Source organism: Brachyhypopomus gauderio, unplaced genomic scaffold, assembly GCF_052324685.1.
Source record: "Brachyhypopomus gauderio isolate BG-103 unplaced genomic scaffold, BGAUD_0.2 sc100, whole genome shotgun sequence".
Taxonomy (NCBI): domain Eukaryota; kingdom Metazoa; phylum Chordata; class Actinopteri; order Gymnotiformes; family Hypopomidae; genus Brachyhypopomus; species Brachyhypopomus gauderio.
The window spans coordinates 482,268-495,086 of record NW_027506921.1 but is presented as its reverse complement, the minus strand read 5'-3'; the positions used below and the strand labels follow the sequence as shown (position 1 = coordinate 495,086).

The window sequence follows — 12,819 nt, the reverse complement described above, 5'->3', positions numbered from 1 at the left end:
TCTCCTAGCTGGATGTTCTGGTAAATCGATAAACAAACTCCAGCTGGTTCAGAATGCAGCAGCACGAGTTGTAACAAAAACTAAAAAGTTTGATCACATTAGTCCCGTACTATCGTCATTACACTGGCTGCCAATTAGATTCCGTATTGACTATAAAATACTTTTATTAACATATAAAACGCTGCATGGCTTAGCTCCAGAGTATCTTAGTGAACTTATTGAACAATATAACCCAGCGCGTTCACTTCGCTCACAGGACGCAGGGTTATTAACTGTTCCTAGGATCAAAAAGATCACAGCAGGTGGAAGAGCCTTTTCTTTTAAAGCTCCACAATTGTGGAATAATCTTCCTGCCTCTATTCGGGACTCAGACACAGTCTCAATGTTTAAATCTCGACTAAAAACCTATCTGTTTACTTTGGCCTTTGATTAATCTGTTACATATTTACTACATCTCGTATCTTTTCTCCAAGGTTCACCTGGAGAGTAACACTGCAGTCGGAGCCTACAATACCAGCATCGCTGCTCCGACACGGAATGAAAGCCTGGCGTTCATCAACAGACATTTACAGTGACAATATCAAAGCCAAGAACTTTCATTTTTACCTTTTACTTAGTCTGATTGTGTGATTTGTGTGACTTGTGTATTTGTCTGTATTTTGTGTAATTTGTGTGTTAACGGGCCGCCCAATGGAGGATGGGTTCCCTTTTGAGTCTTGGTTCTCCCGAGGTTTCTTCCTATTCCCCACCATCATAGGGAGTTTTTCCTCGCCACTGTCGCCTTTGGCTTGCTCATTAGGGTTCTGGACCCATAGTATTGTTAACCTTTTAAATCCTGTAAAGCGCTTTGTGACAACATGTGTTGTGAAAAGCGCTACACAAATAAACTTTGATTTAATTTGATTTGATACTGGGTGAGGGAGGTACAGGGTGAGGGAGGTGCAGGGTGAGGGAGGTACAGGGTGAGGGAGGTACAGGGTGAGGGAGGTACTGGGTGAGGGAGGTACAGGGTGAGGGAGGTGCAGGGTGAGGGAGGTACAGGGTGAGGGAGGTGCAGGGTGAGGGAGGTGCAGGGTGAGGGAGGTACTTGGTGAGGAGGTACTGGGTGAGGGAGGTACAGGGTGAGGGAGGTACTGGGTGAGGGAGGTACAGGGTGAGGGAGGTGCAGGGTGAGGGAGGTACTGGGTGAGGGAGATACTGGGTGAGGGAGGTACTGGGTGAGGGAGGTGCAGGGTGAGGGAGGTACAGGGTGAGGGAGATACTGGGTGAGGGAGGTACTGGGTGAGGGAGGTACAGGGTGAGGGAGGTACAGGGTGAGGGAGGTACTGGGTGAGGGAGGTACAGGGTGAGGGAGGTGCAGGGTGAGGAGGTCCTGGGTGAGGGAGGTACTGGGTGAGGGAGGTACAGGGTGAGGGAGGTACTGGGTGAGGGAGGTACAGGGTGAGGGAGGTGGAGCTGACTGCATGGGCAGGATGGTAGCGGGGGAAGGGCCGGGAGTCGGAAAAGCCTTGGATGATTCCCCGGCTGTCTCAGAGAGAGAGGAGGGAGGGAGGGTTGAGGGAAGGAGTGAGAGAGGGAGGGAGAGGGAGAGAGACAGAAAGACAGAAAGAGAGAGTAAGAGGGAGAGAAAGGGGGAGGGAGGGTAAAAAAAGTGGAGGGGAGGATCAAGTAGAGAGAAGTGTAATAGGAAACCAGCCCTCCTTCTGTTGCTTCCTCATCTCTCTCTCTCTCTCTCTCTCTCTCTCTCTCACTCTCTCTCTCTCTTTCTCCCTGTGGTCCCGCAGGCAGCTGGATGGAATAGCATACCTCCTTTCTCACTTCTCTCGGCACGCGGCTCTCGCATGCCAGGAGACGAGCTGGAGCGGGACTGCGCAGGCAGGGGCTAGAGGAGTCGGCGCTGCCCAGAGTGGATCCACGTCTAGGACCCGACACGGCCGGGCAGGGCAGGAGCTAGAGGGTGAGTCCAGCTCGGACCAGGCACAGCCTGGGTCCACTGGGGAGGTGGGAGGGGGCTTCTCCAGGATAACAGGTGCGGAGACCCAGTGGAGACAGACCAGCCCGTGTGCTCTCACATGGAGGGAAGTGGCTGTATATCAGCTCACTCACCCTGTCAGCTGACACATCTATATTTATAAATGTTAATGTGTTAGTTCGCTGTGTTCATCACGCTGACGGGATGCACCCAAGGGCTGCTGGTTCTCTGTTTATGATCTTTAGAAGAAGTAGAGGAGTTTGGTGGTACAGGCTGGACTTGCCTGTCAGCTGTGTGGTTTATTTCAGTAGAGTCTCTGAAAGGCGACGCCTTTTGGTGGACAGGGAGTGGCAAAACTATTATGTTGTATATTGTTCACAAAAGTATATTGGCAAATGTAGGAAAAATATATTTGTGAATGAACTGTATGTTGGAGGAAAGCTGTTAACAAGCTGTGGAACTTTTTCGGTTATTATATGTAATTATAAAATAATGTTTTGTCAAATTATAAACAATAAAATGTAAATATGTCGCACATAATAATATCTAATATGATCATTGGTATACCTGTTGGTATATCTGTTTTGAGAAAATGGTTGTTGGATAGTGTACGTAGTGTTAGTCAAGCTTCTGGGTTTATTAGACTTATTACAGTCTTATCGAAGGAAACATTGAATTAATATTCAATAACGAGAAATTACACTTCACAGTGTTTATTTTCATTGTGCGGTCTTCTGTTTTCTCTCTTTCCCTCCCTACTATCTCCCTGTTTCTCTGTGTGTTTATGTAAATCACAGGGTGTGTTGAACATAAAGGAACAATAATTATAATTAATATAACACAAAACAGTTTTAGAAGTAAAGAATAAACTCAGGCTGGTGTCCAGTTTGCTCTCTCTCAAGTTTCTCTTGATCTTACTGAAACCCATTTTTGCTTACTGAAACCCATTTTTGCTGATTTGATTTGACTTGATTGTAGTGATAATGGATTAATAGATTAGTGTTAAGGTCACTAATAACAGTGAATTTAGAGTGTTTAAGCTGCTTGATTTGGTTAACTTCCCTAGCAGACACACCAGATCAGTGTGTTGTCTTTGGGTTTAGCTGGGCTCTCTTGGCTATCCCGCGGTCCGGCCACGTTCTGATGGAAAGGAAAGTGTTTGTAATTTCCTGAACACAGACAAGCTTTAATTCCAGGGCCTGTCGTGCCAGACAGTGTTCACTGCTCCTGTAGCCATTTGGCTGTAAAGTTTCAGTGTCCACGGTGACAAGAGAGAGAGAGAGAGAGAGAGAGAGAGAGAGAGAGAGAGAGAGAGAGAGAGAGAGAGAGAGAGAGAGATTGATTGAGATTGAGATTGAGATTGAGATTGAGATTGAGATTGATGATCAGGCACATAGTCAGTGTGGAATCAATGACTATGGTGATGTCTCAGTGATACAGAGTAAATTAGAGGAACTGAACACACATGAACTTTGCAGTGCCTGAACAGTGATTAAGTTCATACTGGGCTTTCATTTTCAGTTCTTGTCAATGCAGTTCTATTCAAATGAGTTTTTTGCTGTCTTGACAAGACTACTTTTTATACAATGCCATCAAAGTAACTAATCACCAGAGAACAATAATATTACACAGATTAGTGTTTATAACATTTGAAAATTGTAGTTGTAATTTGATTTTATTTATTAAACATTTTTATATGAGAACACCATGGGACATTGCACATAGGGTTAGTATGTGATGAGATGAGATCAGATAGTCTGATGTGTTTTAGCAGGTTGTGTCTGACCTCAGGTAGAGCTCAAGTTCCGGTGTTACTGTATGCGCAACACCTCAGCGTCCTGGCTAAACATTTGCCTATGATTCACTGATGTCTTTAGCATGTGTGTCTGTGTGTCTGTATGTGTATTTATGTGTGTGTGTGTGTGTGTGTGTGTGTGTGTGTGTGTGTGTGTGTGTGTGTGTGTGTGTGTGTGTGCGTGTGTGCGTGCGTGCGGGTGTGTGTGTGTGTGTGTGTGTGTGTGTGTGTGTGAGGGGGTTCTCCCAGAGTATGAGCCACCACCCAGATTATGAAGCTCTGTTTGTGTCTCTTGCTTACTGCCAAAGAGTTTTCAGTGAAATGTTTTGCAGTTTTCCATATGCTTGCTGCTTGCACACACACACACACACACACACACACACACACACACACACACACACACACACACACACACACACACACACACAGATACCTACAAAGTTCAAATGTTTGCTAAAACTGCTTTTTTAAAACAATGCTGTACTATACACATTTTTTATGAAACTCATCTTCAAAGTTTCATTTCACAAGGTAGCCTTGTTCTCACCTTTTGGCTTTTCATACTTTTGTGCAGTTACATAAAAGTGAAACAAATATGTATACATGATGTGGTCTAATGTCCTTGTCAAAGTTTCTGTAAATCTTTTATATGCTTCATGCATTAGGCATGAGGAAAGATGCAATACTCTTTCTTTTCCACTCTCTTCATTTCTTCCTTTCTTCTCCTTCATGCAGGAACACACACACCCATCACACGCACACCCACACACACACACACACACACACACACACACAGAAAGAGAATGAGTGAACTTTAGGTATTGTGTTATAGTTACATATTCAGTGAAGTCTTTCAGGTCTCCCTAGACAGAAGTAGGCAAACTGGCATTTATGTATTATTGAACGGCTTTTGTGCTGTAATGGTATAACAGCACAGAAAGAAAGAGGGTCCTCTTCTCTTCTTTTGTTAGGATTAAGTAAACACAACTACTGCTTTGAACCAGGCCGGTGGTTCCTCCCCACTGCCCCTTCAGAAGACTCAACCAATATGTACAGCACACAATAGCCAACAGTGGGTAGGAACTTTCAATATCATTTGTTGAAAAGACTGAATGTGCTATGCCAGAGACTTTCCACTAAGACCCTATTAATGAAATAAAAACCCTTCTGCAAGAAGTATCACAGACGGATTTCAGAACACATGCATTTCATTACACATCAGGAATATTTGGAACAACTCTACATTTTTTCAAAGATGTGTTCCTACTTAAAGTGGCCCATGTCTCTAGCAAATGAAAAGCTCAACTTTTGAACTTTTGAGCCGAGCCTACTTTTTTATCTTAGTGATGGAAATATTTCAAGTCATACTTCCTCTGTGCCTCTTGATGGTTTGTGTTACCAGAATGTCTTTAACTTTGTAGTGTGTGTGGTTGCGTTTGGGCATAACCAGTTGGGTTCTGAATCTTCGTAAAGGTTGTGGGTGGTGTTTCCTCTACAGACGTGCAGGTCCAGGTGTATCTCCTCAGCAGTCATGGGCAGGTCAGAGGGGTCTGCGGCGTGCGGTGTGAAAACAGCACGGTGTTCAGTCCTCCCTCTCCTCCTCATCATCACCTTCATCTCTGCACTCTCTCCTCCACTGCCTAGAGTCTTTCTTCCCTTTCAAGGTAAGCTTCATTCTCTCTGCTCTGGAAGGGTAGCTCCTCTTTTACTAGAGGATAATTTCCTGTTCATATGAGGTCACTTCCTACAATCATGATGAAAAACTCTTCTAGTTTATGGAGTGAATATGTAGTCAACTAATGCAAGAGGACAAGTAATGATAATAAACCTAAATGTTTTTTACGCTTTTACATCCTTTCAATGCTGTATGAATATGAAACTGAGGGTAGACACCATCATCCATCATAAACATGATTACAGTTCTGAGTGCCCTGTTAAAGAGAGCAGACCAATAGTGCTGTTAAACAGAGCAGACCAATAGTGCCCTGTTAAAGAGAGCAGACTGATTTGGCTTTGTCAAGATTATACCTTTTGGCTCTCTTTAACAGAGCACTATGGGTCTGTTCTCTTTATGGGTCGACTTTGGTTTTGCTGGATATCCCATTTTTCAAATGTTCAACTTGAAGTGTTCATGAAGCTCCATTGTGCCCTAACCCTACGAGTTGGTCACGCAAGAGAATCACAGAGAATAAAGACCTCCTCTTACAGGAATGGTATTACAGTAACTAGAAATAAAATAACTGTGAAATGTTACTGTAAATTGGCAGAATGCCAAGGGACCCCTTCCCTTCCGCTATTGCCACGAGAGTGCTACACTCACAAATAAGCATGTAGTATGATTAATAATGTTTAGTACAACTTTTGAAATAAGGTCACTTCTAGATCTTGTGAAGTCTCTTCCCTTTTCAAGTACATGACGCCCCCCCAAAGGTTTTAGAAACTGTGAAAGGTAACACCATTGTTGCTGTTCTACTGGTTGTTCTACTGGTTACTCTACTGGTTACTCTACTGGTTACTCTACTGGTTACTGTACTAGTTACTCTACTGGTTACTGTACTAGTTACTCTACTGGTTGCTCTGTTGGAAATCGGTGTTATGCCATTTTTCAAATGTGTCAGCCACTTGGAGATTTTCTGCATGTTATATTCATCATGGTCCTGTTTGATTTTGGGAGTGGTTTTAATTTCCCATCTGGTTTATACTGTGAATAATACAATGCCTCAGAAAACTAAAGATGTAAAAAGTGCTATGCTAAGGTAAAAAAAAGATGATATCTTACTGAGATGTGTGGTGATGCTGTGGTGATTTTCTTGTACCAAACTATTACACCATATGTTATAGTGAGCTGTACCAACATGTATCAATGTGTGAACTGCAAAGGATGAAGGGAGAGTTCACACACACACACACACACACACACACACACACACACACACACACACACACACACACACACACACACACACACACACGTGCACACACACACACACACACACACACACACACACACACACACACACACACACACACACACGTGCACACACACACACACACACACACACACACACACACACACACACGTGCACACACACACACACACATACACACACATACACACACACGCACACACACACACACACACACACGCACGCACACACACACACACACACACACACTCACACACACACACACACACACACACACACACACACACACACACACACACATACAGGATCCAGTTTCCTTTGATTCATATCCAGAGCTCTTTGGAAGAGATGTAATAACACAACGCCAGACACCAGCAGAAGTTTGAAATTTGCTTTAAACATGCTGATAATGCTATGTGTTACATTTAAGAGGACTTCAGAGCCTGGTATCACTAAAGCCTTCCTTATTATGCGGTGTCAAACTTTCAGATATAAACCAACTTCTTGCAAACTTCCAAGCCATTCAGATGAGGGTGAAGGTATTGGTATCAGTCCGTTATGAAGAAGAAGAACTTCGTTATGGTGATAGCTAACTGATTGCGTGTAAGTACCTGGTGTGAACCTAAGATACTGTTTGCCACTAGGCCAGGCAGGCAGCTGCTTGGGGCCCCAGATCATTGGGGTTCCTCTGAGGGCTGACAGACTTTAAACTACACCAGTGGCAATGTGCAAAGTTTGCAACGACAGTATGAGATCTGAATTCCCTAAGGGGGCCCTGTGAATTTTTGCCTAGGGTCCCAACAGACTGTAGAATCGCCACTGGATACTGTTCCCAGATCAACTTCCTCTACTTACACCAACCTGATACATAAAGACATAAAAAAGTAAGCCTGGTTTGAGGCCAGTTGCCAAGGGCTGACTAGAGCAGACTGCCTTGCCCTAACACACCCGCTTAAACGTGAAGTATTGCACAAAATTGTGTGGGATCGAGCAGTGGATGAACACTCATAGCACAATCACAACTTTTAGGACTTTATCACGCAAAATGGTCACGAAAAATGGCCACGAAAAGTGGCTCGAATCTCATGCCAGAGGTTGTTTTCTGACTAATGGGTAGTGATATGAGAAGCACTACTGTAGGACTGCCATGTGTGGCTGATGGTTAAACTAAAGGTTAAGAGTCTTATTGCGCGCTCCGAGTATTCACATGGAAACATCATTACTGTTACACCAGGATCTTCTTTTTGGGTTGAATGTTGCATTCTATTTCTGTGTACGTTCTGGATATTACATTTCTTTCTCTTTGTGTACATTTCCAGTCATTATGGCTTTCCTTTTCTCTCATCCCTTCATGTTCCCTTTATTATTCTCTTCCTTCTCTCTCTCTCTTCTTTTTCATACTGTGTCAATAGTTTCCACTCTCCTTTCACTCTCACTGTCCAGTGGTTTGGCGTAGTGGTTCCTGTATTATCTGAGATCACTTTGTTGGGAGAAGCCAGGAGGAGTATGGGAGGAACCCCCCCACTCCACTCTGAATGGAGATCACGCCACCGTCCCTGTAATGTCACGTTTCTAGCCTCCCATGCTGTTTGTTTGGATGACCTTCTAAGACCTTTTTAGGCAAAGGTTGTGGTGATGACAGCTAGTCAGAGTCAGAACAGTTACTGGGTGTTTGAGGGTGGGAGGGGGCCTTCCCAGTACAGTTCATCTAGTTTTGACCACTGTGACTAGAATAAGTATGGACAGAAATCAGAATTAGTTTGGATTTGATTAGTATCTGAGAGCCTATTCAAACTGAGTGCAGGATGAATTGGTCTTGATGTAGGGTCTGTTGGTTCTGGGGCAGCTGTTGTTCTTAATTTCGACATATGCTGCCTCTTAGTTCAGTGAGTACAAACCCCAAACACACAAGCTGGTAACAGCTCGAGTGGACGGGAGGCATGATTGACAGGAAATGTATTTCAGTCAGGAAGCACATTAATGGGCGTGGCTCAGGATGTGGGTGTGGCTCAGCATGTGGGTGTGGCTCCAGGTGTGGACGGGGCTCAGGATGTGGGTGTGGCTCCGGATGTGGGCGTGGCTCAGGATGGGTTTAGTTTTAACCACGAATGAAAGGCGAGTCATGGGGAGTCATGGGGAGTCATGGTAATGTCTCACATCTGTTGAGCTGCAGAGGTTTGACAGTGTTAGAGGTCCATGAACCAGTCCAGCTCATGGCCTTTTTCTCCCTTCTAAAAACTATCTGCAATCTTCTCCTGTGGAAATACTTTAAAGCTCCTGGATCATCTGGAGAGAGAGCATGAGAGAGAGAGAGAGGGGGAGAGAGAGAGAGGGAGATAGAGTACACAAAATGGTGAAGGCAAACAGGTGGTTCAGTGAAGTCTGTGACCCCTAAGGACAGGCAAGGTGCTTCAAGATTTCCTGTGACTCATAAATCTGAAGGGAGAGACAGCGAGCAGGTGACAGGTGGGTCACCACCTGCAGGAGAAACTTCTGAAGCTCACTCAGCTTGTGTTTCTAACAGGGGGAAGGCCTGCTCATGACTGCAGAGATCCTTACCAAAACTAAAGTCATGTGAGAAACCAGAAGGCATGTGAGCAGAGGTGAATTGTTCAAAATAAAAGTCTTTCCTACATAGTTGTAATTTCTATCTTCGCCTATTAGCTTTGGAAATTTATGGAGAATTAGTGATGCAAAATCAGGCAAGGGGATTTAGCCTTCAGACCTTTATCAGCTTGACGGACCTTTGAGTCCTCCACAGTGAAGAGATTGGAGAGTGATGGTGTCGGACAGTTTGCCTGTGATCCAACAGCACCCTCTGATTATTCCCTCCAGTCATGGGACACCAGGGCAGCAAACAATATTTTTGTCAGCCAGTGTTGTTTAAAATCACTCATAGCTCTGTTCTCTCCAGTGGGATATGAATCATCAGTGGAATGATTCATTACTGTATTTTTTAGAATGTCATATGCACAAACTGCCAATACTTTTAAGATTGGAAATCACTAAATAACATTAATTCCATGTATCATCTTTTCTAGAGTATAATCAGCTCTGTAAATATGGTTTCTAGAACAGCTAAGTGGCTTCACATGTAATAATAACTGAAGGTTGTTTACTGAAAGGCAACACTCCTCCCAGACACCACTGGGGTTTTATTGATTGATTGACGGATTTAGTAACAGCTGACCGATAACACGCGTGTCATCTCCTTCCATGCTGTGGCCTGTTTTGCATTTGTTTACACCACAGTTGTGGTCCATTCCAGTAATCCATCACAATGTGAGCCAGCACATACACATAGCTTCCCTGCTTTGCCACTTCAGAGGGTCTCTGTCATGTGGGGACACACCCGAACCACAGCCACTCTGACCGCCAGCTTTCTCTACCAAGAATTCTCTTCATTTCTGCTGATAACTCCTGCCTAAACCATCATTCATTGACAGACTGATCTTTAGCACTTAACTGACTGTGAACTGTGGCTTTGTGATGGCTTGTGCAGGCTTTATTAAGTCTTATGTTAGTGTTGATAGGATAAACTAAGAGTTAATGGAGGATTGAACATTAACTCTTAATTACTATGTTAAAATAGACGTTTTCTTGTTGACAGTGATGGAGTATTGGAGTGTTCATGTAAGCATGACTGTCTCCCTGAAACTCATACTGCATTTAAATTTAATGCTTAAGGTTTTGTCTGTGGTTGTACAAATAACAAATATGAATGTTGGCGAGAATATTTCACTTACTATACATACAAACATATGTGTACACACTATAATTTAGGGTGTGTGTCTGTGCGTGCATGTGTGTGCGTGTGTTTGAGTGTGTGTATGTGCATGTTTTTTTGGGGGGGGTCTGGTCCTTCGTTTTCAGCTGATTCAGGCAGTTTATTGTTCTTGAGGTTTGGTCAAATGTACTGGAATGCCTCATCATTCAAAAACTTTCATGGCTTCAGATTATTGGCATATTTCCGATCCCTTTGAAAAAGTCCTGACCTACTTCAGATTTAAATCTAAATCATAGCCCTCCACGTCTGCTGCAGGGAAAAAATGAGCAGCCTAGCGTCTACTCAGACGCAGTCGTGGCCAAGGTAAAACATTCTCTGAATTCTTCGCCACAGAGATCAGCTGGAATTGTAAAGCCATTTGATATCTGGAAGCCACAGTGCTCTGAAGTACCCTAAAGTGTCAACATTACATATATTCTAGCTGAGGTGCACAGACGTTTGCTTTTTAGTGCAAAATTAAAATTCAGGTGTTCATAATTATAGATTATATGAGACTGAAACTGACTCAATCAGTTTTTCACTGGACTTAATAGTAATTTTAATGGTATTGCCTTTTGAATCATTAGCAGTTCTTAAAGCTGTTCTCCCTGTGTTTAATAACTCTATAAGAGAACCGAGTGGTTGAACAGCAGACAGCTGACCGCAGGCTTCACTGGAGCTGAAGGGTCAGCACAGTGTGTGCAGTGTCATGGTGAGTGCAGTGTCATGGTGTGTGCAGTGTCATGGTGTGTGCAGTGTCATGGTGAGTGCAGTGTCATGGTGAGTGCAGTGTCATGGTGAGTGCAGTGTCATGGTGTGTGCAGTGTCATGGTGTGTGCAGTGTCATGGTGAGTGCAGTGTCATGGTGTGTGCAGTGTCATGGTGAGTGCAGTGTCATGGTGTGTGCAGTGTCATGGTGAGTGCAGTGTCATGGTGAGTGCAGTGTCATGGTGAGTGCAGTGTCATGGTGTGTGCAGTGTCATGGTGTGTGCAGTGTCATGGTGTGTGCAGTGTCATGGTGAGTGCAGTGTCATGGTGTGTGCAGTGTCATGGTGTGTGCAGTGTCATGGTGAGTGCAGTGTCATGGTGAGTGCAGTGTCATGGTGTGTGCAGTGTCATGGTGTGTGCAGTGTCATGGTGTGTGCAGTGTCATGGTGAGTGCAGTGTCATGGTGAGTGCAGTGTCATGGTGTGTGCAGTGTCATGGTGTGTGCAGTGTCATGGTGAGTGCAGTGTCATGGTGTGTGCAGTGTCATGGTGAGTGCAGTGTCATGGTGTGTGCAGTGTCATGGTGAGTGCAGTGTCATGGTGTGTGCAATGTCATGGTGAGTGCAGTGTCATGGTGAGTGCAGTGTCATGGTGAGTGCAGTGTCATGGTGTGTGCAGTGTCATGGTGTGTGCAGTGTCATGGTGAGTGCAGTGTCATGGTGAGTGCAGTGTCATGGTGTGTGCAGTGTCATGGTGAGTGCAGTGTCATGGTGAGTGCAGTGTCATGGTGAGTGCAGTGTCATGGTGTGTGCAGTGTCATGGTGTGTGCAGTGTCATGGTGAGTGCAGTGTCATGGTGAGTGCAGTGTCATGGTGAGGTCGAGCCAGGGTCAGTGTGAAGTGAAAGGAGTTGAGTAGTCCGAGCTTGTCTGAGAGAAAACTAACTCTATGTGCTGCATTATTTGGAGCAGATGCATTGGCATGCTGCCCTAGACTGAAGTTTTCGGACATCAGATAGGACAAGAAGATGACCTAATGGACACACACACACACACACACACACACACACACACACACACACACACACACACACACACACACACGCACACACACACACACACACACACACACGCACACACACACACACACACACACACTCACACACACACACACACACGCACAGGCAATGTCGTAAGGCTTGGGGAATTCCACCTCACTACAAACTCCCCAAAGGACTTGTCATGCCAATATACCCAAATAAATGCTGAGTGTGAGTCTGGTGTGTGCGTGTGTATGTGTGTGTATGTGTGTGTGTGTGAGTCTGGTGTGTGTGTCTGGACATTTCCTTTGCTAACTGATTGTGTTACAATGCAGACATTTCCTATCATGCAGGAGACAAGACAAGAGAGCCTGTGGCTCCATCTGTCACCCCCACCCCCTCACCTTCCTGACCTGTGTGGGTGTCGGCCGGTTCACTCGCCTTGAGGCTCCTGCTAGTGAAAGCACAATAAACTAGCACGAGTACCAAGCACACCCTGCTCCTAACTGCTGTCTCCTGCCTCTGTGCATCAGATGCTAATGACAGGTTTGAATGTGCCCTTGATAAAGGTCTCATGATTTTTTTGAACTTGTTGGCAACTCGCTCTGCGTTCA

At 44.6% G+C, this 12,819-nt stretch overlaps 1 protein-coding gene across 1 annotated transcript in view; it reads left to right on the top strand.

Annotated features, from left to right (window-relative positions):
• The first annotated feature begins 1,744 nt into the window (after nucleotides 1-1,744).
• Nucleotides 1,745-12,819, top strand: part of sema3c (sema domain, immunoglobulin domain (Ig), short basic domain, secreted, (semaphorin) 3C) — a 50,950-nt gene continuing 39,875 nt past the window's right edge. Inside the window, exons 1-2 of the mRNA XM_076992934.1 lie at nucleotides 1,745-1,957; nucleotides 5,266-5,431. Of these exons, the coding sequence (XP_076849049.1) occupies nucleotides 5,299-5,431 (133 nt within the window). The 5' untranslated portion in view covers nucleotides 1,745-1,957; nucleotides 5,266-5,298. The remainder of the gene's footprint in view (nucleotides 1,958-5,265; nucleotides 5,432-12,819) is intronic.